At 38.9% G+C, this 23,726-nt stretch overlaps 1 protein-coding gene across 3 annotated transcripts in view; it reads left to right on the top strand.

Annotated features, from left to right (window-relative positions):
• Nucleotides 1-501: 501 nt before the first annotated feature.
• The window catches only part of SYNE1 (spectrin repeat containing nuclear envelope protein 1), a 300,424-nt gene continuing 277,199 nt past the window's right edge, over nt 502-23,726 (top strand). For all 3 annotated transcript variants that reach the window (XM_071806433.1, XM_071806432.1, XM_071806430.1), the window contains exons 1-2: nt 502-573; nt 9,668-9,921. In XM_071806433.1, the coding sequence (XP_071662534.1) occupies nt 9,858-9,921 (64 nt within the window). In that variant the 5' untranslated portion in view covers nt 502-573; nt 9,668-9,857. The remainder of the gene's footprint in view (nt 574-9,667; nt 9,922-23,726) is intronic.

Below are 23,726 nucleotides of genomic sequence, written 5' to 3'. Positions count from 1 at the left end.
TGGAGCCTATCCCAAAGGTAATGCCCCACAGAACGCTATTCAACAATAATAATTGTTGAATTGTATTCAACAATAATCATAGTAATCTGACTAGTAATTAGCAGTAACAGCTCCATACAGTCATTCTCAGAAGTATTTTGGCTACTCGGTCGAGCACACTTCGGGGTATTTAGGCTCGGGGCTGAGGCCGGTACCGTATCCTCCGGTTTCACAGAATAGCGGCCAAAGAAGCTGCTCCGGGACAAGCTGCCCTGGCCTTGCTGCAGCCGCGGCGGGGCGGGGCGCAGTCCCCCGTGATGCGCGCAAGACAGGGGCCGGGGCACAGTGAGGGGGGGGCCGGGCTGCAGCCTGGAGGAGGTGGTGGCAGTGGCGGCCGCGGCCGCGGCCTGGGAAACACCGCAAGGACACGGTACGCACACAGCCAGCATAACCACTCTGCTCACCGCCCTCTTTCCACCCCCGCCACCCCCCACCTGCGGGGCGGGGCGGGGCGGGGCGGGGCGGCACGGCGCGGCGGGTTGTGCTCGGTAACCAGGGAGCCGCGCCGGGCGCAGGGAGGCGCGGAGCAGCGCGGTACGTTACGGTGCGGCGGGCGGAGGTAGGGAGCGTCGGCAGCAGAAGCAGCAGCAGCTGTGGCGCCGGGGCGTGGGGTTCCACGGGGCTGCGGGCGTTCGGTGGGGACCGCCGCCTCGGAGGGTCCGGGTGGGCTCGTGGGTCGCCGGCCGGAGAGTGGCTTGGAAGGAGGAACCCCCATAGGGAAGCCTCCCTGGGCTGCCCTCCAGCCGCCTTCTGCCTCCCTGCGTCAACCTGCCTTGAGCTTAATCCGAAACTCGCTGCTGTGATTGCGGAGTTTGCCCGTTTTCCTCGGTGGGTTTGAGGTTTTGCTCTGTCTGAGCACGGGGGGTAGGAAATCCCGGAGGAGGGCTGCGGTTCGCCTCCTTGAAATGCACATGTGTGCGTTGCAGAGATACTCGTTTTTTATGCTCAGTCACACACTGCAGGCCAAAATGTAGTTTATCGGGGAAGATGTGACTATTCACATGCACTCCCAAGAAGCCAGTTTTAGGCTGGGTTGCATGCAGTGATGATGCAAAAGGGAAGAGCGCACTGCAATAAAGACGCATAGCCCATAGGCTCCCTGGTATGTGTGGTAACTCCCCAGAGGTAAAACCTGCTGGAATACTAACAGAGAAGGTTGTTACTAGGATTTTGACAACCATATTTGCAACCATATGCATGCTAGGGAGAAGAGCTTGCAAGGACTATTAGTAATCTGCTATAATAGACCAGATTTTTCAAATTGGTAAGGAATTACTTATGTAAATCATCTATGTGATGCTGAGGGAAACTCCAGTGCTCATCACTGTGAGGGATTTTTACCTGTGTGGCTTGCAGGGAAGTAGTATGGTGTGTTTCTGGCTGCTTGCCAGCACTTTTCAAGTGCCGAGCCTGTTGAAAGACTCTTAACAGGCACACGCTTTCCTGTAGTAGTACTAGTGATGGACTGTTTGCTTTCTGTGATTTCTGGTAATTATTTTCAGGATTCTTGCCTGCACTTTAACACCTAAACAGATCCCAAGTTATAAATGCTGATGAACTATGTTAAAATATTGTCACTGGACAGAGAATATCAGGGCACTGTGTTTTTTAGTCGGTAAACAGAAATGCTTTTTGTGTATTGTACTAATTTTCGTGTGCTGACAAAACTGGTTTATGGGGTACAGCACTAAAATTTGTAGAGTTACTTTTTTTACTGGTAGGAGTGCGTATCTATTGTCATATGGGATGTCTATCACATTCCTTAAAGCACTGAAGTTTCCTCTGGAAAAAGGAGCTCTCCAGAATGAGCATGGTGCTGCGTGTCAGAGGGATTCAATTCTTATATTTTCAAACTCTGCTCGATGTGAAAGTAGAAGTAATAATCTCTCCACTTCCCTCCTATTCTTTTAATTCCTGTTCCCAGTGTCTCTGTTGGTTGGTTGGTTGGTTGGTTTGTTTAACGTTACCTTCAGAGATCATATATGCCAATGGCAATTCTGTGTTGCTGAGTATAAAATACCAATGAATAGGTATTAATCACTGTGGAACCCAAATACATTTGTGACTTTTAAAATTTGTTTTATTTTTACTTTAAGTAATTGTGGTATGTGCCAGTAATGATTTGGACTGATGCATTTAATACGTGCACAAGAATCTCATAATGACTGTATACCTTGATTCAGCATTACTTTCTCTTTATTAAATATTAGAATCCTCAAAGGATTTTTTGTTTTGTTTGTTTGGGGTTTGTTTGTTTGGGTTTTGTTTGTTTGGGTTTTGTTTGTTTGGGTTTTGTTTGTTTGGGTTTTGTTTGTTTGGGTTTTGTTTGTTTGGGTTTTGTTTGTACTTTGGGACCTTAAAAGCATCTTCCCTGTGAATTTCACTGGAGCTACAGTGAGTTAAACAGCCTGCCAGCAAGTACACTGCTCAAAGAAAGTAACACTTTGATACTGGGTCAGGCAGAGCAGAGGTGCACAGGGAAGGAGGAGCAGCAGTCTGTCAGTATTTAAATGCATTTGGGGAGAAGGTAAGCATGCCTGGCCCTGACGAGGATCTCCTTGGGTGAGGCACTGAACAAGGTGTGAATCCCTGGAGAACTTCCAAGACTAGTGCAGTGAGAGTGATCACTGTGGGTCAACAGGGCTTCCATGGATCGAGCCCCAAGAGATGTATGCATATATTCACCCTTTGGACAGACACCATGTTAACCCATCTCAGTTACACTTTGTTAAAGGAAGTCAGTTGTGACTCGGTTTTTTTGTTTGTTTGTTTGTTCTTTTTTGGTTTTGTGTTGGGTTGTGTTTTTATTTTCTTTTCTTTCTTTTGCCATACTGGCTGTAGTTATTGGGAAAGAACATACCTCAAACATAAATAATTCCATACTTCCTTGTTACCATGGCTAACGACAAAACTCGTTTCTCCTTAGAAGTCACAAAAATAAGAGCAGCAGTGTATCTCTGAAGCAACTGAACTTTTGCCTTTGTTTCGCTCAAAGGCACAAGTTTCATGGGGAAAACAGAAGTGTTTCTCTTTTCCATTCATATATCGGCTGTATCTGCCCCTCGCTCACAAACTATACTTCAACTAAGCTTTCTGCTTGGGAGATGTGCAGAAATACCAAAGAACTGACGCTTACTTTCTTATCTCAAACTCTGTTTGACCCACCCTTTCCTGAGATGCTTTGGTGTTTTCTATTTTAGTGGTCTTCATTTATTTTTTTTTTTTCTCCTACAGATATGCCTCTGCAAGAGCCTTCTGCTATAGGTCATATTATGCCACAGAAATCCTAGGTGCCATATCAGTATTAAAACAGAAAAACCAGAATGGCTCTCCTACCATTAACCAGCTTACATATTATATCTGAACTTCACTCTGTTCTATTTGCTTGTGTATTGTGACCTCTGATCTTAATCTTGGCCTGTCTTTGCGCAGATAGTAAGCTCTTTGAAGCAAGGATTATATCCTGTGTTTGTAGGAGGTAATGAGCTACTGATCTCAGTCTCCTGCTATTACCAGCATCTATATAGACTGTAATATATTCCTGCAGAATTTCAAGAGCAAGACTACTAAACTGTAGCATACATTGTATTTAACTTTTCATAGAAGAAAGACATTGAATGACCTTTCTTTGAATATATCTAACAATGTGTGTTCTGCCATTAAAAAAAAAAAAAACAACAAATCTCTGCTTTCTGTTTTCTCCTAGAACACTTCACAATTTTTTTTGTTCAAATGGAATTACAGCTTTCAAAACAAGAATCAGAGCATCACACCACTTGATTTTTGCCCATCCCCCAAAACACAATAGAAAGTAGAAAAGAAAATGCTTATTTGCTGAAGTGTAAATACATGCATAGCATGTGCATGACTAGGGTCCTACAAATAATTTTTGAATACCAGAGTACAGTTATAGGTAAAGCATAGAAAAATTGTGTGCCATATATGCCACAGATTTAAATGTCAGATGTGCAAATTACGTTAAATCTTTCAAATTATTAGTTGCTGTTGCAGATCCTCAACCTTATGAAGAACTTTTGTTCAACTCCAAACAAAGACGAAGCATAACTAGAGGAACCAAAATAATTTGGAGCTCCAGAAATTATCTGAATTCTCTCTCTCATCCTCCCTATGCTCCCCAAGAAAGACAAATTTCAATACCTCAAAGTAACTACTGCACATCAAGTCAGTTTGGCATTGGATGGTCAGGGAGATCATCTTGTTTTAGTGTTCCTGTTTCAATGTGTTTGTTGTCTGTCTCTTCTTCCACCCTTTTCTATTCAAAAGCAATCCATGCAGTAGCAAAAGGAAGCAGAGAGTGAAGGTGTTAGGATTCAACTATCAAAAACACCTTTCAGAGCCAGAATTTTTTTTCCATTATCTTATGCAGTACACAGTTATGTCCCATTGGACTTGGGAATGTTCCAGTATGCACTGACTTGTGGTACATTGTGCTTAAGCAAACAGCCACAGATGTGCAATTCAATAATTTGTAACAATTATCAAAGGGACTCTTCTGCTGGCCTGGATTTTGGAAGACCATTGAGGAGGTACCACATTTTCTTTGAAGATAGTATAAGAATCCTTTTGGATCATTCTACCCCACTACTTCATCCTAGCTCCTAATTTTAATATGTCCAGTAGGCATTACCTGTAGCTTGACAGATTTATTCCAATAAATTTACAAATGGATTCTCAATGCACCAGCTACTCGTTTTCAGTATTCTGGGATTAACTTTTCAAGTTCTTCCATTTTTAATTTTGATTTCAGGTGATGCTGTTTCCATTTCTACTGTGGCTTTGTCTATCAGAGTTGTCTTCAGTAGAAAAATCTGTATAATACTAACTGAGGCAAATTAATCTCCACTTGGTCTTATTTTCTACTTTGTTTTTACTTATCTGGCTAATAAACATTTGCTTGCTGTCTTTACTTCCTAAGTCCAGTTCAACTGGTCTTTCAGCATGTCTCTCTTCATCCCTGTAGGCAGCATACACCATGGCAGAGCTCTTCTCATTCTTTTTTTCTGCCCACTTATTTCTGAGTGTTGACTTTTCCATTTGTGTCTGGAGCAGTTTTATTCTGCCCTGAATAGGTGTATGATTACTGGACCTTGGACTTAAGGAAATGCCCAGCCTGCTTCACAGGGGAGATGCTGTGCTCTTCAGTCTAGTTGACTTCTGTAACTGGTTTCCCTTTTGTTTATTTTTTAAGCACTCTCTCTTTTGATCAGCCCTTGAACTTTTTATGTGCTTCGGGTTATTCTTCTGATATTTTGGGCTACATCAATCACTTCCTTAGTCAGAGCTGTTTTATAAGATAAATGCTTTATTTTTTTTCACACTACTAACTAAAACCCAACCTAAAATAGCTGGTTCTGTGATTATTTGATGTTTAAAAATGCAGTTATGACCTTCAGAAAATTCTGGTTCCTACCTTCATGTGAATCATTTATTCTTGACTGACATCAGGATCACCGCTGTCTGATAGAATTGCATCCATTCCAGCAGCTTCTATCGCTCTGGCAGTACTTCCAATATATCTTATGTTTCAGAAGCAGAACCTGTGGATCAAAGTGGACCTCTAGCACTGCAGCAGTAAAGCATGTTCAGAAATTCTTTCCTGGAAATGTTTGTTTGACTTGATCAGTTCTGTACCACTGTTTTTTACCAGGGAAGTCTGCCTCTATTTATATATATGGCGCTCCAGCACTTGACCTTATTTCTGTAATTCCCGGGATTCTGTTCAGTTCATGTCCTATAGTTATTTTAGTTATTCCACTGTATTTCTTATATCTATGTAACATTTGAAAATTACTTCTAGCTGCAGGAATTCCTTGAATTTATTACTCTGGTTTTTGTCCTCTCAAATATCTCTTTTTGATATGTCTTAGATTAGAAATAGTCCTTTCACAGCCTGCCACCTATTTCTTGCTTTCGTCAATAACTTTATTTGCTTATCTGTGTTTATCCTTGTTTTTCTGGAGTTTCTTTATCCGTTGCTGCTAAACTGGAGATTATAGAAGACTAAAATTCTATTTTCAGATACTACTATGCTTTACACCAGCAGCGGTCTTTGCCAAGCTGCTATATGTGGCAGCAACCTGGTGTAGTGGGAATTTGTAATTTGTGCTAAGCTGAAGGATAGTCAGAGATTTTTTTTTACCCTGGTTTTGGTCAGGTTTATCTTCAACCATTGTTGTACATCTTATATGTTGTCTGCACCTAACAGAGGGCTCTCTGGTTCTGGAACTGCTATGCTGACAGGCCTGTCTGTTTTACTTTAAGATGTTTTAGAAACTTTAATAAAAAAAGATAAAATACAACTTGGTCTTGCCAATGGTATTCTAGGTTTACCAATAAAAGGAAAATATATTATTTTTTTAATTGCACATAATTCAAAGCACTCCTTAGCACAATGAAAGAATGAGAATTACACTGGGGACCTGGAAAAGATAACTTGTAATATATCTAGTGTTTTTCTTATCTCTTCCATAGAAGAGACAAATTACTTTTCTGGTTTTTGAAAAGAGAAACAATAAAGTATAGTGGATTGTAAACTGCATATTACTATAGCTAATTGCTAGGCCTGATGGTTTTTGTATCACAGAAGAAGTTCATGTTTCCACTTTTTCATCTAAAAAAAGAGTATTGGGATATTAATGTAAGAAAATGGTGTCGGTGTAACTTTATCCACTAAATACAGATAAGTGGCAAATGTAATACCCCCCCCCCCCCCCCCATTTATATGCAAAACCATTCTGTTTCACTCTTGTGTATTCATTCCCTGTAGGTTCTGACCAAAATATTAATAATTATTAATAATGAACAATCAGTTGTTGCATGCTAAAGCAGTGAATAGCTCATATAGTCCTTCAAGTTTATTTCAGGCTAAGATTTATGATATGTAAGCTATGCACTTTTCCTAAAACCTGTGCATTTTGAAAGCATCAGAACATCTGAAGATACATCTTTGTGTCTGGCACTGAAATGAAAAAGTAATTCAATTTATTACAAATTATTTTGTTTAACAGCTATGAGAATATTTAAGTAAGTTTTCAGTGTTTACAAATCTGAAAAATATAATCTTTCATTGGTAAAAAAAGATCTTTTGTTGCAGCCTTTAACTATTTGTAGAAGTCAAGAAAAATTTCCCTTCTGCATTTCATGGAATAGCTGACTGTGCATGTAGATTTTTTGCTCTATAGAGCTTTAGATGTTGGCTGAAGTCAGGTGAGAAGGCTGCATCAAGCTTTGTTTTGTCTGTTTCACTGATGTCTTTGCTGTGCTCCAAGCTGCGGTTTTCTGCTTGTGGTAATGACAGTGCACATGAGAATCTTTCCTTACCACCTGTAGTAACTTAGTGTCTTCTTTAAATGAGTTAATTCCCCTATTTGCAAAGGAGCTTTTGAATGAGGAGCCATATTTAGAACTGCAGATTCTTCTTATGCAGCATATAATTTAATATCAGCTAGCTAAATTATTAATTTCAAGTCTGCCAGTTGTCACTGCACTCAGCCTGCTGTATGAGTAGCTTGAACATGTATCTTCGTTACAATTTCCCAGACATTTTTAACTTGGAGTTAGATCAGCATCTTCCACAGCTCCTCTAATTCTGCTCATGTACGGCTGATTTACACCAGCTCTGTCACGGTGTGAGTAGGCTGGCATTCTGATATATTTACTGCTGTTTGCCAAAAAACAATCAGACAAGGCATTTTTAATACCCCTTATCTCTGCCCAATGATTAGTCTAGCAGCTTACTATTAAAAGTTGCTGTACCTCACTTACATTACCACTCAAAATGTTAGCAGTGCCACTGCTACAGAAGCAAGGCTTCATTTAACCCACCTTGTTATGAATATTTCTGGTTTGAATGGAGTTAAACAACCTGATGTTTCATTTAAATAGTGCCAAGGAAGCAAATTTCACCAAACTGACATATGTGGACATGAGCAACAGAAAACTTCCCCCCTCTCCCCATCCACCAAGTTGTGCACCATTTGGTGTCAGCTGTGGAAGAGAGCCCTGGTTGCTGATGCTCTGTGTGGCAATTCAGCAACACCAGGGGACCATCAGCGCCTGTTGGTGCTGCAGCCAAGAGGTGTGATGGTGGCACCTGCTTGTGCCAAGCTGTCAGAAGGATGAGACCTCCCAGCTGCCAGGGCTCCTTTCTGTGTTTGAGAGATGGTGACTGATATGCTCAATCTCTGTGCACCGCAAGAAGTGTGCAGGACAAACCTGGGAAGGAAGGAGGGTGGAGGGAAGGGACAAGGCACCTGCAGGAGGAACCGGGCACACGTAAGAAGAGGGAAACGATATGAGCATCCAGATGTCTTGTACAAAGTGTAGACATAAGCAAAAATAGCAGTAATGTGGAGTGGGTACCAGTGCGAGCCTGGCCACAGCATGCAGGAGCACAACCTAGGCACGTGGGTGAACTTCCTGGCCCATTCTGCAACTTGATCTGTCAGAAGTGCGATTCCCTCAGCTCCACTCATTTAAAAGCCAGCTTGGGTCTGCTGGCCTGATCAGTGCTTACCTATCTGAAATACAAAGCAAGCATTAAATAAAAACAGCAATAAGAGGGAAAGCAGGGAGTTCCGTGGATCAGGCAGGGTTTGAAGGGTCAGAAAGGGAAATGTTGAAACGTGATTTCCTCTGGCAGCCTTTACATGTTAACACACCTCCTTTAGGACACTTCAGTGTGCCTAAAGCTGTGCAGCTTAGAGGCTCGTCTGCCTGATATTGGAGGACTCTGTTCTCCATCAGACCTTGATGCCAGGAAAAGAGGAAAATGCACACCACCAATAAACTCACTCATATTTTGGGTATCAATCCACTGCATACCATCTTGAATTTTGGATGCACCCAGCATGTGTAGTGTGAATTCAATTATTCTTGGTGTCTTTATGCTCAGTTCTTTCTTAAAAGGAAAACAGTGTACTTGTTCCTCAGAAGATGTTATTGATAACATTATCTGAAGAATCTAACTATTTTTTTAGACCAGATTTATGGTCACATAGATGTTATTATAATTACAATAATGTTATGTAGAAGTTCTAGTTCTCAGCTTTTGATATTAAATGACCCAAAATACATCATCATCATATACTAGAAAAATGAATGTAAATACAAATTTATTTAATGATAAAGTAAATTAATCTCAGTAGTTCACGTTAGAGCACATAGTACAGTGGAGTTAGAGAATTATCTTGATCAATGACTTACTATTACGTGCTCCTTTCTAGCATGGTGAGATAGAATGAAAGTTGTACAGCTTTTAGATTTTGCAAGTGGTTTCATTTTTCCTCTTATGTGTAATATTATTTACAGTAAAAATATACAGTATTACTTTTAATATGTATACCATTATTGTTATTTCTAAACCAACATCCACAACCATCCTTAGGAAACCATTGATGTCTGGTGCATTGCCAATTGTTTTTAATGATTTGTTTTTGAAGCTTCAGTCTGCTAATGATTGCCAAGCAAGCTTTCAGCATTAATAGTGTCTCTGGCTGAGCTGTACAGTATGCACAAAACATACCATACTTTACAGGTTAAAATAGCTATTAAGACGCAGACCTCTTAGTCTTGCAGTTTCTTCTGAGCTTGGTACTTTCTTTCACAGGTGCTGAGGTTGCTCACCGGTGCTGTTCCCTGGCCCTGCAAGGGTTGGCGTGGGCTGGAGGCATCTGACTACCCCAACCATGCTGACGGCTGAAGGCTGACAGGGAGCCCTACGAGATCCTCATCTCACCAAGATCAACGGCTTGGAGGTAAACTTCTGTCAGGGAAAGTGGACTTGCTGCAGAGAGATCATGGCCTCATCCCGACTAGCAGCAAGATCGAGGGATATTGCCAATGTCATGCAACGACTTCAAGGTAAGAGATTCGGGCTGGCACTCTCTGCCATCCATTCAATAAAAGCAAGTTCCTGGTTTTTACTGTAGTGCATGGTCAGGACAATATTTCTGCAGTTTAATAACTGTTCTAAACTTATCTACGGGAACATGTTTGTAGCATATCTGGAGGGCTCTGATTATATGAGTCCTGTAGTATAGCATTAGTAGTGGTGTTTAAAAGCAGCTGGTATGAATGTGAATCCATGGGGCAGGACACTGAATTGAAGATTCAGACTTTGGTTTTGTTTCTCCCATGTGACCTGATTATCCATCATTTTTCTCATAGAAAAGAGAATAGAAATTGTATTGATCCTCTTCTTAGCTAAGAAGTCTGGAGGTAGATCTGCTCTAGTGATAAACTAGTATTTATTGGTTTAGGCAATACTTTCTGTCTCCAAAAAAGAACTGTAGCTCATTGTATTGTTAAGTATTGAAGAATTCATAGGTCAATGAGCCTATTATTGGCATAGAAGTTGGTGACCTTTTAGATAACGTCACAAGATGTCTTTCAGTATTCATTGCATATTCATTATGTTTTTAAGTTCTTATAATAAAGCATTATTAAATAAATTGTCTTATTTTTTAGAAGTTGTATGCCTAAATGCTGCATCTAAAAGCTGGCATCGAGAATGTATGTTTTTGTTCAAATTATATTGACCAGAAAAAAATAATCAGTGCTGCTGTAGAATTCACTCCTGTTAACTTTTAAACTTGATCATAAATACCTAACTTCTTACTTTGCACACCAGCTTCCACTGACTTCAACAAAGGTTTTTATGCACAGAACCCTTGCTGTTCCCTTCTGCATCTTCTAAATCTAGAAGCTTTCTCTTCCTATGGCTTTTCCATGTGGATTTATTAATTATCAAACTGTTATGTACTAACTTTCCAAACACCTGTAAAGCTGTTACTGACGAAATGGCCGTTCTGTTTATCTGCATTTTGTTTTTTATACAAAATTGTTTTTCGTTTTAATGTATTTTCCTTTGTTGGAATCTGATACATGGTTCAGTCTGCTATATGTTTGTGTTTGTTTGTTTGGGTTTTTTAATTAAGCACAAAAAATTAAGTGACCTCTTAATTGAAGACATTTAGAAAAAAACATGAACTAAATGCAAATTTGGCATTGCATGTTGGTTTGAAGGCACACCTATAACTGGATTCTTTGCTTCTCAGATGGAATCAGTTCATCTTGTTATTGCAGGCATCTGAGTTTTGCTGCAGAAGCACAACTTCAGTAAATCACCTGTGCCAAGACTGGAGTGCTTGGAGCCCACATCTTTTTTTAGGCTGTAGTGCTGCATTATGGATGAGCAGGCAACAATCTGCACTGCGACTGCCTTGGCCCTTGTGCATTAAGGATGTTCTACCTTTCAGAAATCATAGTCAACTGAAATAGGAACAGATATGGACATAGGAACACAGAGATGTTTCTTGGTGTGTTTGCATGGCAACCCAAGGTTGGTGTGGTTGGAGCTGAGTGTGTAGCTCAAGGTGAGAGTGGAACTGAGAGTATTCATGGTGTAACAGGAATTGAGATGGTTTGAGGGATCCTTAGTCAGTGACAAGCAGCAGCTATGCTTTACAAAATACCTGCTTTTGTACCTGGCCAGAAGCTGAGGCAGGAGAGTTCTTCTTGTGTGACACCATCAGAGAGTGCTGCAAGATCTCAGTGCTGGGAGCTCATCGGGGCTGAGGGAGAGAGGTAAAGCAAGCTGTGCTCCTTCCTCCACATCGTCTCATTTGCGTCACAGGTTTTCAGTAGAGTGTTTGTGGTGGGAGAGTGTAGGAAAGACCAGAAAAATGTCACTCTTCACTGGGATTCTCAATACCAGTTTTGAAATCTCTACATACTCCAAGTGAATGGAATAATTTCAGCTCTCCTAAAAGCTATCAGAGAGGAACAAAGTTGTTTCCAGACACTTCCCTTTGTTGATGATTATGACACTTGCAATACACAATAAATATTACAGAGTTTTTGAATAGGATTGCATATCACTGCCTTATAAATCCACACGAGACAAACAGTGATAAAGATGTGCAGTGTGCTCGGTTGTGGGTTTGTATGCAAGTATATATACAACTTGTCTTACCCCATAGTGCCCAGACAGAGGCTTACTGCAATATTGCTCTCTGCCCAGAAGAACGAAGGATCTACTCCTTTAGTCTGGGCCAGAGAGGTGAGTGCTGAGAATAAGATTTAGCATCGCTAACTTAATCATTCCGCTTACCCCAATAAAAATTGAGACATAGGGCTATTCATTATATCTCAGTCTGCACTCAAGGGAGAGAGACAAGCCTTTCCAAAAGGGATGTGATCCTTTGTTACTTGAATTTCAGTTAACAAGGGTGTGTTTTTGAAGCAAAAATCCTTTCTATTATATTTTAATTCTGGGAATTTTATAACCTGTATAATAGGCAAGGGTTGCAGAAAACAGTAGCCTTACCAGTTTAAATGGGGGTGGAGGGCCTCTCTGAGGAAAGGTTAATGATAATAAGGAAGGCAGATACAAATCCACAGAAGCCATAGTTGCCCTCCATTTCACTCTTTTGTCAGATACATAACCTTAGCTGCATGTGACATCTTTCCACTGGCTTCTCCTTCCTGCTTATCCTTCCCTCAGTGCTGCCCTTATCGGTGCTCAGGGGCTGCCAGGTTTGTCCTGCCTCGGTTGAGCAAGTTGGGTTTTCAGGGACAGAAGTGGTGGCATGACTGCTACAAGAGCTAATGCAACCTAAGGCAGGTGTTTAAGAAGGGTGTTATTAATTTTCATAATGTGCCATCTTCTCATTGGCTGCAGAGAGAGACAAGAGAATACAGAAATGACACGATTTTTTTTCATTGCTGAATTTAAGCATGAGGAACCTATCGTCGTGGTGCTACAAAATGATGACATCTTTTAATGTAATTATCTTTGCATAACGTCTTCCTTGCTAGCACAGTTCAAGGTTTTCTACAGTACCTCATGGTTCACAACTTACTTTTTCATATTATAAAAGCACTCATAACACCTGAGAACTGATGTACGCCACCAATTTGACTTACATTCCTGGGGTTTGGGATTACTCAGGGAACTGAATGCCAACTGGCACAAAAGCACTGCTCCTTTGGCTATAGGGAGTGCAAGTTTCGCAAATGTTATGGCTGGTTGTACACTAAAGATTCTTATAGGATTTTTAGTAGCTACAAAAATCAAAGCAAAGAGTGCTGGAAAACAATCTGGTAAAACCCTTACGTCTTTGTAATCTATACTATTATGAAATTCATTCTTTTCCATAAGTACTACACTCTTATGGGCAAAGTGCAGTCAAGCTCATGCTGTTCTGAGAAAAAGTCAGTGTCCCATTCTTCTGGACCTAGTCACTCCTGTATGCTAACTTGCTCTTACTGGCTAGTAAGGTGATATCAGTCACTGTATCATACTGGTACTGGAGGCTTTTCTCATTCCCACTTCTCCCTGCCTCTGTTTTTTTCCTCAAATTTCTCATTTAGTATTTTGTGCTGGGTAGAGATTTTTCTGAGTGGGATTGTGTTCATTCTGACTCATGGTGGAGTCACCATCCCTGGAGGTGTTTAAAAGGCATTTAGATGTGGTTCTTAGGAACATGGTTTAGTGCTAGAGTTAGGTTAGGTTATGGTTGGACTTGATGATCCTAAGGGTCCCTTCCAACTGAAATGATTCTATGTTTACTGGGTGGCCCATTTAGTCACACAGGATATTTTTGTCCTTATCTGTACTGGATCACAAAAATTCTGTCTCCACTTCAATACTAGCATATATGCCAACCCAGTTAATAAACTCTGTTATCACTGATGTTTTGAAACTGTTACCAATTTTAGCCCTGTTCAGTAAAACTAGTTCTAGCGTGTACGAAGTAGATCAATTTAAAAAGACAATCATTTTGTCATATTAAAAAATCTCCAGTCTTCTATTAGATTCTGGGTTGCAACATTCTTCTTGTAAGGCTTTTAAACTCATTTTTGCATGTGGGTATCTTGGGCTTTTGGAAACTCCCCGTAGAGAGATTTCTTAATGCAGGAAGAGCTATGGAGGGAAAGCAAGCAACATGGTAATTCATGAAGAGCCACTATGATGAAAAGCAACCATAGTTCTAGTAATCTTCAAACACTCCTGAAAAGTTTCAATACACATTGGTCAAATTAGCTTAAAATCCAGTCCTTGCTTTATGCAAAGTTACCTACAACTGAGCGACATCTGAAATTTTAACGCCTTCCTTATATTAGCACTATTCACAGAAAGCTGTAGTTTTGTTTTTTTTCCTGGATTGTCCTTCCTTCCCCCCCGCCCCCTTTAAGTTTTGGCTCTTCTTTTCTTTCCTTTTACATTGTAGCATTTTTTTTTCATGCTATGCTAGCAGTAGCCATTAATCAAACAGTGGGTTTTTTTTTTTCTACTTAGCTGATAGGCGCTTTGTTAATATGTACCTTCATCAGTGTTTTCCTTTGTGGTTTTTTTTTTTTCCCCTCTCTAAATCAACTGTGCCGAGAGCCGAGCCACAGTTTAACATTAAGCTAACTTGATTTAACAGATACCTAGTACTGAAAGCAACCTTGCTTCACTGCATGCATATTCCCAACTTTCTTTCTGCCAGTGCTCTTACTCCTCTTGCCTTAGACCTGAACCAGCTGAAAATTGGTTTGTAGAGGCCAGGTGAATCCCTGGCAAGAAGGCCACTGGCAGGGTCTCCTCTTTTAGTGCCATTTACCATTTTATGATTTGTGAAATCAAACTGCAACCTCACATTTTTAAGTGTGAGCAAGATTGAAAAGGTGTGCTTGGTCAGGAGGGGCATGCTGCACACCTTACACAGTTGAGTTTTACCCCCATGTCACAAATACTGCCGCAGTTAAGGTTTCTTTCTGTCCAGCTTGCTGGTGGATACTGGTTCCATGTAGTCCTGCTGCTGCTGTCTTTCTCTGCAGTCTTTCACTCTGAAATGTCCCAGCTTGATTCCTGCAGCTTTCTTGGATTTAAAAGATTCTTGATTTACAAACGGTGCCAATGTAAATTGTTAGTCTCTCAGATGAGCAGATCTTGTAACTAAAACAATTAATTACATGGCAGCATGTTAAGGGAAAAGAAGCCTTTTTGACTCTGATGACTCTGTAGACTATATGACCTGAAGGCCAAGGAAATCTAAATTATGCCTTGGGAATCTAAATAGCATTGTAACCTATGTGTTACTTAGTAGGAGCAATTCAAGCAGGATTTCAATCTAGCTTAAATTTTCTCACACAGGGAAAGAAAAAAAGAAAAAAAGTTACTGCTACTTCAAAACAAAATATTGAAACGTAGGACTTGTGTGAAGATTAAGAAGTCTGGGAAAATGTCATAGCTGATAAGGAAATCATTAACGAGTGAAGAAGAAAGCGAAAAGAGATCAAGTGTTTTCATTTGCTATAACAAAAATATGTGAAAGGGTTAGGCTGCAGCCAGGGGTATTCAGGTTAAATATTAGTTAACATTGGATAAGGAAAGTTGCTAAGGAGAGCTCTAAAATCACTGTTCCTAGAAGTACTTAGTTCTAGTTTATGCATATGGAAACAAGTAATGCAAGAATCCACTTCAGGTCTCTTCTGACCTTGGTATCTGATAGTAATAATCTGACATAATGCTGTTCTGAGCAACCTGCAGATATTGTAGAAACATACAGGAAAGAAAAAAAAAGAAAAACATTTAAAAAGTAGCACACAATGAAGTAAGCACTGAATTTTAGCTATTATGTTGTCTTAGAATCTTTTGTAATATATATGGCAATTAGTATCTCTGTGAAAAGAACCGTATTTTGTTGTTGTTTTTGTTTAGTGTTGTTTTGGTTGTCCCCTCACTGCAGTTAGCTTTCTTTTTGTGTTCTCCTCAATAAGAACACCGTCCTTGGGTACTGTGCAATGCAGCATTTCTTTTAGTGCCACATGGTCCTATTTTTTTGGTTTTTAGAGTTTTTCCTTTGTTAACAAATTCCAAGTTAGTGATTTAAAATAAGTTTTAATTTTTTTAAGTTAATATTATCTCATTGCTTATACTTTTCTACTGTTTATTTTCCCAAAATTTATAATGTAATTTAAATCAACGTAGTCCTACTTACTTTTTTTCTTTGCTTGCACTTTTGATGATCACAGGAGATTTCTTATAAGTTGGTAAACTTATTTGTGCTCCTTGTTCCACTTGGTTGATAGTCAACCAGAGTACAAAGCCTTAAAGATCACACAGGTAGTATAAACGAAAAGCATATGTTTGCATTTAAGTTGCTCTTTAAGAAAAATCAACATATTTTTTCAGTTTTCATCTGGGATAAAGTATATATTTAGGGCAGAAAATGGTTGACATGTTAGTGTCTCACACTGAGATTGCTATCATTTTGTTCTGGAGGAACACAGTTCAAAAGCTGAAATTCTTCTGATAGGCTACCATTAAAACACTGAGGATAGGATTCATTAAACAAAATGTAGGATGCAAATGAAAGTGGAGAATCCTCTTAGGCTCACTTTATAGGTAGTGGTTAAAAATGGTACTTCTGAAATATAGCGAACATGCAAAATATGTCAGGCGAATTGTGTTTTATATGAACCTGTCTTCACTAGCTCTATTCTGCTCAATCTAGTTTGGCAAGTTCACATGTAGGCATCCACACTGCAGCTGTTTAACGTTGGTTGTGATAAATCCCTGTCTGAGGCTCAAAAACTGTTTTCAGTTAAGACTTTATCTTAAAATAACATCTGCCATATTTGTTGCTGGTGTGAAAGGGGTGATATTTCAAGAAGGCTAAATAAGAACAATTACATGTCAGTTTTGAGGGTTTGGTGAAGATAAAGATTTTGAGAAGGAAAATATTACAGTGATGAGTATTTTTGAGAGCACTGCCTCTATATTCTGACAGGCTGTTAGACAGACTGTTATTTTAGTAATAGCATTGGGCTGAGGGCATCAGGAAGCAGAATATCTTCAAAGTATTACTATGTTAGGTTTTTCTATACAGGTTATGACATTTGTCTGTTTTGTGACATCTAATTAATTTCCTGTTTATATTAGAGTATACTGCATGCTTGAAAAGTTAAATTTTATCTTCTCATGGCTGTGCTGTATTATCTTCCTACAATACATATTGAACATAGCAAATTGTCATTGTCATAAATAACCTTCCCTTTTGGAATGCCACCTCTGTTTTTTTTTTTAATACTAGAGGAACTGAAAATTACAGGAGGACATGTCTCTTGTCCCTGATTACTAATTAATAAGCATTAGAGGAACTATTGCTGGTTATGCTTGTATACTGATATAGAGACTTCCGTGTAAAGGGAAAACATTTCAGTGAGAAAGTTCTACTGTTTTCCTGTAATAGCATTTTGTCCTTTTCCGGAAGTCAGAAGCTTCACAACCTTTAATTAACAGAATGATAATATACTTGCACATGGATATAACACACAGATAAAAAATAACACCTAACAATTATTAGCAGTTTATTACATGGACTATTTCTAGAAGGCAGTTTTTATTTTGTGCTTAAGACTTAATTTGCTTAAAAATATCCTGGTTTCTGTCACAGAGCTTCTCTTTGTGAGTCATATCAGAGAATTATAATTTTAGACTCACACTGAGTTTTTTAGATGGCAGTTGTATGTATCCAAGTAAATCATCTATTATTGTGTGCAAGAAAACAGCCTTGTTGTTCTGTCTCTCATCTGAGATGAGAAGGAGCCTTATGAAGGAAGTGTCAACAGCCCATTAAGAAGCCAACAGTCCATTTAATAAAGAAAGGGAAAAAAAAAAAAAGGAATTTATTTCTCCACAGTAAACTAAGAGACATGTTTGAAATGTGTTACATTTTATAGGAAGTTATTACTGATTTATAAATTATACAGCTAATGGATATAGTCGAACTCTAGTTGCTTGTTTTTGGAGGTGTACATTTTATTTTTCTCATTTGTTAGTAGACTTTAGTTTGGGGCCTCTCTTATAATGTTATTTTCAGAAGGTGTGTGAAGCAACTAGGGATAACTGTAAAAGCTAGCCTCTATCCTGTCCATTGAAACAGATCATGGTTTATTTTGAGTTCTTGGTGATTATTTTAATTCAATAACAGAACAGAAAGGGAACTAGTAGAAAAGCATCCTGATGCCTCAGGATAAGTAACCTCCAGGTAAGCATGGAAGAAGGGGTAATGCTGAGTTAGTACATGGTGAGGATGGCTCCTCTTGGACTCCAGCCCAGCCCTGGCAAAGGCTGCCTGGAGGCCAAGGCCCCACACCTTAACCTGCTCTGTCTCTCATGCTCTCACTGCTGAGGAGTCATTGCTGTTAACATATGGTTGTGGGACATATTGTTTGGAGTCGCATTACCCAGAACATAAACATCAATGTCTTAAGAGACATAATTTATGCAACTTCTTTTACTATAATTTCACCAGATTTTATGTAATTACATTTCAGTATTTGTTACGTAGTCTTTAGTACTTTTAAGAGGATTATGCCCTCACTGATGAATGCAGGAGCAAAAAATCTGCTGAGTACCCAAGGACAGTGTTCTCATTGAGGAGAACACAAAAAGAAAGCTAACTGCAGTGAGGGGACAACCAAAACAACACTAAACAAAAACAGTGTCTATGGAGAATGTATGTAATCTCATTATAACACTTCTAGTCTTGTGACACAAACTTGCAAAACCTGTGCTTCTCCAAGCTAAAGACTGTCATTGTATTCACCCTGATCTGAGATACATCTGGAACATTTAATAATATCTTGTATCTACATAGCTGTACATAGTTACAATTTAGTTTACCCAAATCACCCAGCCTCTTTTTAGCTATGCCAGTGTAATTCCCAGGGAAAAATCATCTGTTTACAGAGATGCTGAAGGCCTGTACAAATGTGGCATACTGTTCCTATGCTTTCTATATGTTACTCATACAGGGCAGCTAGTGTAGCTGTCATGCCTCCACCAGCTTGCTTGGAGGCTATCATTGGTGTACCTGGAGAGGTGCAGTTTCTTCACCACACAATGCCAAAGACCCTGTGTTGGCATGGACTTTCTGTAGGTCCTTACTCAAGATGCTATTGTGAGAAAACCGCTCACTTCCAGACCTTCAGAATGCAGCAGCTGTTCTTTAAAGGCTTTATCTTAAGCTCATTAAAACAAAGGTAAAATCTTCTTTCCATAAGGTGAAGGGAATGAACTATAACAGCAATAGTAGGCAAAGAGTATTACTGTTAGCTTTCCGGTCTTGGAGGGGGAAAAAAAAAAGCACCTTACATACAAGATCACAGTACTCAAGAAGATATGAGGCCAAGCCAGGGTAGCAAAGCAAAGCAAAATATTCACTTGCATACAGTGCCTAATATATGAAAATAAGAAAATAACTCAGAAATGGAGACTGTAGTCTTCAGATGTGGCTGTTGATAAGTAATTATGGTGATTTGTGATTAATTCAGTTTTTCAACTGTGCTTTCACTCTTCTAAGTAAATTAAAGTAAATAATTATTACAGTTGAGCTTGTGTAAAGGCTCATCTCTCCACTCAGTTTGTTTTGGCCAAGGTTTCTATTTTATTGTCTCATTTGCCAAGATGTCCTTATGTTTTTCCAAGTTCAAGTGGTGCAGCCATTCCTGGTACTGAGTCAGAATCAAGACTGCAGACTGACGGTTGCTTAGTCAACAGCTACAGATACAGATGGATTTTCTCTCTTACTTGACTTCTGTTAACAACAACAGCAAAGCCCCCCACCAGTTTAGCTCCACTGGGTAGTTCAGAAATGCTATGTGTTTTTCAGTAAAGAGTTGGGAATCAGCATCACCAGTCACAACAGTTACGAGCTACTAATACAGTCACTGTCCCAGCCCAATCATTCTCCATTATTACTCAGATTTGTGATGTACCTCAATGCTGTTTTGCAGCCTGGGAGCTGCTATTCTGATCACATGTGAGTGAAGATGATGTGCCTTGTTACAGGGCAAAGGACAAGAAATACCTTTTAACGGAAGTCGCAAAGCTTGTGCTCCCATCCACATGAGGCAAGGCATGTTTGAAAATGGACCCTTTGCTGAGATTTGCAGCTTAGCTGCTGTTTTTTCCCCATTGGAGTGTGTTGTCACAGAAACTCAGGCCATGGTGGAGTGAGGTGATACTTACACCAAAAGATGAGCTTGTGGACAGGAGAGACAGAGGTGAGATCATCCAATGATCGATCACAAATCGAGGAAAAACCAAACATGATCAAGCCACCATGTTAACAGAGGTCTTCTGGGTGTAAAGCTTTCTTAGCAGATGTGAGTTTCAGTAATAAAACATGGATAATCATACCCTGATTTGAGACTGATTAGACAGGACATAAGACTAATTAACCTGGATTTCTAGCTGCTTTGAGTTACTGAAGTAGTGCAATGCAGGAAGGTAAAATTTGAAAAGGCATTCGGGCACCCAGAGATACATCCTGCCATAAAGAGGCATGTTGTAAATTCTTTTTATACCTCTTTAGATGCCTTTCTTCAACTTTAAAGACTTAATGACTTTATAATCTGATCCATAAACATACAAATAAGGTGGATTAAAAATCTTCAAAGATGTTAGTATTCTGAAATTAGAAATATATTGTTTGTATTTAGTATGTTCAATATAAATACATATTTAGGTTGTGAGCTAAAATCAGTGGGCTACCCTGGAACTACCCTTTTTGTTTCTTGTGCCATGTCCATTATACAGAAGTGAAGCCATGTCACAATCTTGTTTGTGTTTCTAAAATATGTATCCATCCTATCAAAACCTCAGTATCTATAATGAGATTGTATTGTTGCTTTTTCATTCAAATTTAGCCTTTGCTTGATTACAAAGCTCTGAATCTTACAGTGAAGCTTCTGCCTTTTTTTTTTTTTTTTTGTAGTTTGTTGTTTTTTTGGTTGGTCTTCTTTTGGTTTTCCTGTTTTTCTGGTTGACTGACTTGTGTCAGGAGCAAAAAATCTGCTGCTTCTCCATCACAATTTATCATGGAAGTGAGAAGATTGTATAATCTGCTTTCTTGGTCTTGCTTTCCAGAACTGTATTTTGTTTGGACACTTTGAGCTTGTATACAGCCTTGTTGCATAATTCTTCTTTCATAATCCTGAGCCTGCCTTTTCATTTGTGTGGTTACTAAGAAAGCTGGAGGTGTGACCAACTGCCAGAAGTGATTTGAATAAATAAACAGAATCATGAACAGTTAATTGTTGTGTTTACATCTAGTTTCTAAGAGACTAATAGTTCATGCTCACTGTCTCTGTGTGTTTGTATTTGAGATTTTGAGCACATTCAATTCCTGTGTTCCCTGGGGAAATTTTTGTCTGCACAAAAAGTTACACTTTGTATTTATCAATAAGAAGTCTTCAGGTTTGAATAGGAAATTACATACATTTATGAATGAGATTAGATAATGGTATGCCATTGGGCTAATTCTTAAGTAGTCAAGGTTTTTTCTAATTTTTGTGTTGGATTTTGAAAGACAAATGCAAATATGTAACAAAGTAGCATATTTTGACCTGTGAGAATGGTAAGGATAGTTAGTATCAACTTCCAGATAGGAAATGAAATGGAGGAAGGTCTCATTCTTCCCACTACTATGAAAGTGTAGGATGCAACATGGCCTTTACTGCAGTCAGGAAGAATAAATCAGTTTCTTTAAACTCTACTGAGTTAGTTAAGTACCAGCTTGGATCTACAAATCAGGTGCACATCTACCTACTGATAGAAATCAAGTGCACATGTAGTTACCAGTAGCTACTAATAGTTGTCTTATAATTAATAGCTGGTTGTTCCTATTGGAGGCCCAAAATAGTGGGAACAATGTCATCAGGATTAGGAGGCAGCTTGAAATTTGGTTTAAAATTTGCAAATTAGACATTCAGCAGCATGTTTAAAGAGTCACTCTGTAAGCTGAAACAGTTCAAGTGTTCAACATTATTATATGTCAATAACCAAAGATTTTTGAAATTGTATAGGCTGCAGTGCTTTTTCAAAACAAAACAGTTTATTCTTGGCATGGTTAAAATGGCAAACCTCATAGTCACAAAGAATGCAGCTATTTAAAACAGTAGGCATGACAATACTATCATTGTTTTCTGACCAAAATGCAAACTGCCAGCAAATTTGTATTTTGAATGAGACTAAATCTGGAATCTATGCCATTTCTAACAGAAATTCAGACTTCAGTGATGTAGTTAATTAAGAGCACGTTAGGGCCAGTGGTTAAGGAGCCTAGGTTATTCTCACAGGGTTATGATGAAGTTTAAAAGTATCAAGTTGAATTATGGTAATGTCACAGGTAATGCAACAGGAAAAGAAAAGCAGACTTACATGAAAATATGCATTGAACTTTGTACTGAAGGAAAAGACTGGAATGGATTAATCAAAATGACGGACAGTTAGCTACTTCTGGTTGCCAAAGGAGAAAGTGTAAAGCACAGAAATCAGAGCTGAGTGGAAGATTAAATGGCCTATAAAGATAAAAAGCCCATTAAAAAAACAAAACAAAACAAAACAAGTCTTTTAATGCTTTCTTTGCATCTACCAGCAAGATCAGCTTGTAATTAAAAATTAAGTAAAAAGCTATGAATAATGTTTTAAAGGAAACAGAAAAAACTAACATATGAATACACACAGAAGTGAAAGAAAAACTGAAATGAAAGCAAAAGGAACTCATATAGCCTTCTGATAGGCAGAAATGTTGAAAAAAAAAAAGTGAGGAGAGGGGATTGGATATTGAGAACAGCAATATCATTGTCCTGGAAAATGAAAACGAAGGGAGAAGCTCCTTTACATTTCTAAACATACAAAGTACCATGGCAAGAGTTTTAACTGTGTTATTGGTTGTGAACTGTCTCAGTCTCAATCAATATGTAAGAGCATGTTTTGTGCTAAAGTTTGGGTTTATTCTAGTAGTTTATTGTGGAGGCACTGTACCATATCTGCTAGCAAAAGATGTATTTGCATTCCTCTGAGGACCCACCTCAATAAGAAATCAAACCCAGATTTCAGACTGTGGTCTCTGTATTCTGTTGCAAAATCCTTACACTCAAAAAGGAGGTGTCTTTCATCTGAATTAGCAGTTTTACTTCTTGAGTACAATCTGAACATCGATGCCATCATCACTTGTTTGCTCCCTGTCAGGACTGATTTGACTTGTTTGCTAATTACCAGCTGATGGGTGGATGCTGGGTTGTGCTTCCCCGATACTGCAGTGTTCTCTTGCCCTTGCACTGGTGATGAGTTCTGAATTACACAGCAAGAACTGTTCATTAGTCTGTTATACAGAGTACCTCCAATTCTTCTCTCTTCCTGATACAGAGGTCTTGTTTTTCTAGGTCATTACTTCAGTTTCCAAATAATTTAAAGCCATGAGTCCATGTAATTATGCTTGTTTCAGAGTAGTCTATTATTACCTTCTGGTTTTCTCTGGGCTCATTTCTAAAACCAATTGCTTGGAAGCCTTTCAAAACTGTCAATTTCATTACAGCTTTCACTAATAAATCACTTGGATGAGAGCAACATATTTTATCAAAACTTTTTTTGCCCTTTTGCTGCAGAACTAGAAGCAGAAATAATTAAAATCTTGTTTATAGCTGATATTTGCATATGATTAAGAATGTGCAATGGTTATTGGTTCATATTTATTTTTAGCCATTGTCATCTAGAGTTATATTCTGGCATAGAAACATTTAACCTGAGGATGCTGAGATCGAAAAATACAACTTGGTAGCTTTGCATTGAAAGACATATGATGCATTTACATGACCTCTCATTC

The sequence above is a fragment of the Patagioenas fasciata genome, chromosome 3, assembly GCF_037038585.1.
Source record: "Patagioenas fasciata isolate bPatFas1 chromosome 3, bPatFas1.hap1, whole genome shotgun sequence".
In the NCBI taxonomy this organism is placed as follows: domain Eukaryota; kingdom Metazoa; phylum Chordata; class Aves; order Columbiformes; family Columbidae; genus Patagioenas; species Patagioenas fasciata.
Note: the sequence above shows the minus strand (reverse complement) of the source record. Positions and strands in the feature narration are given on the sequence as shown.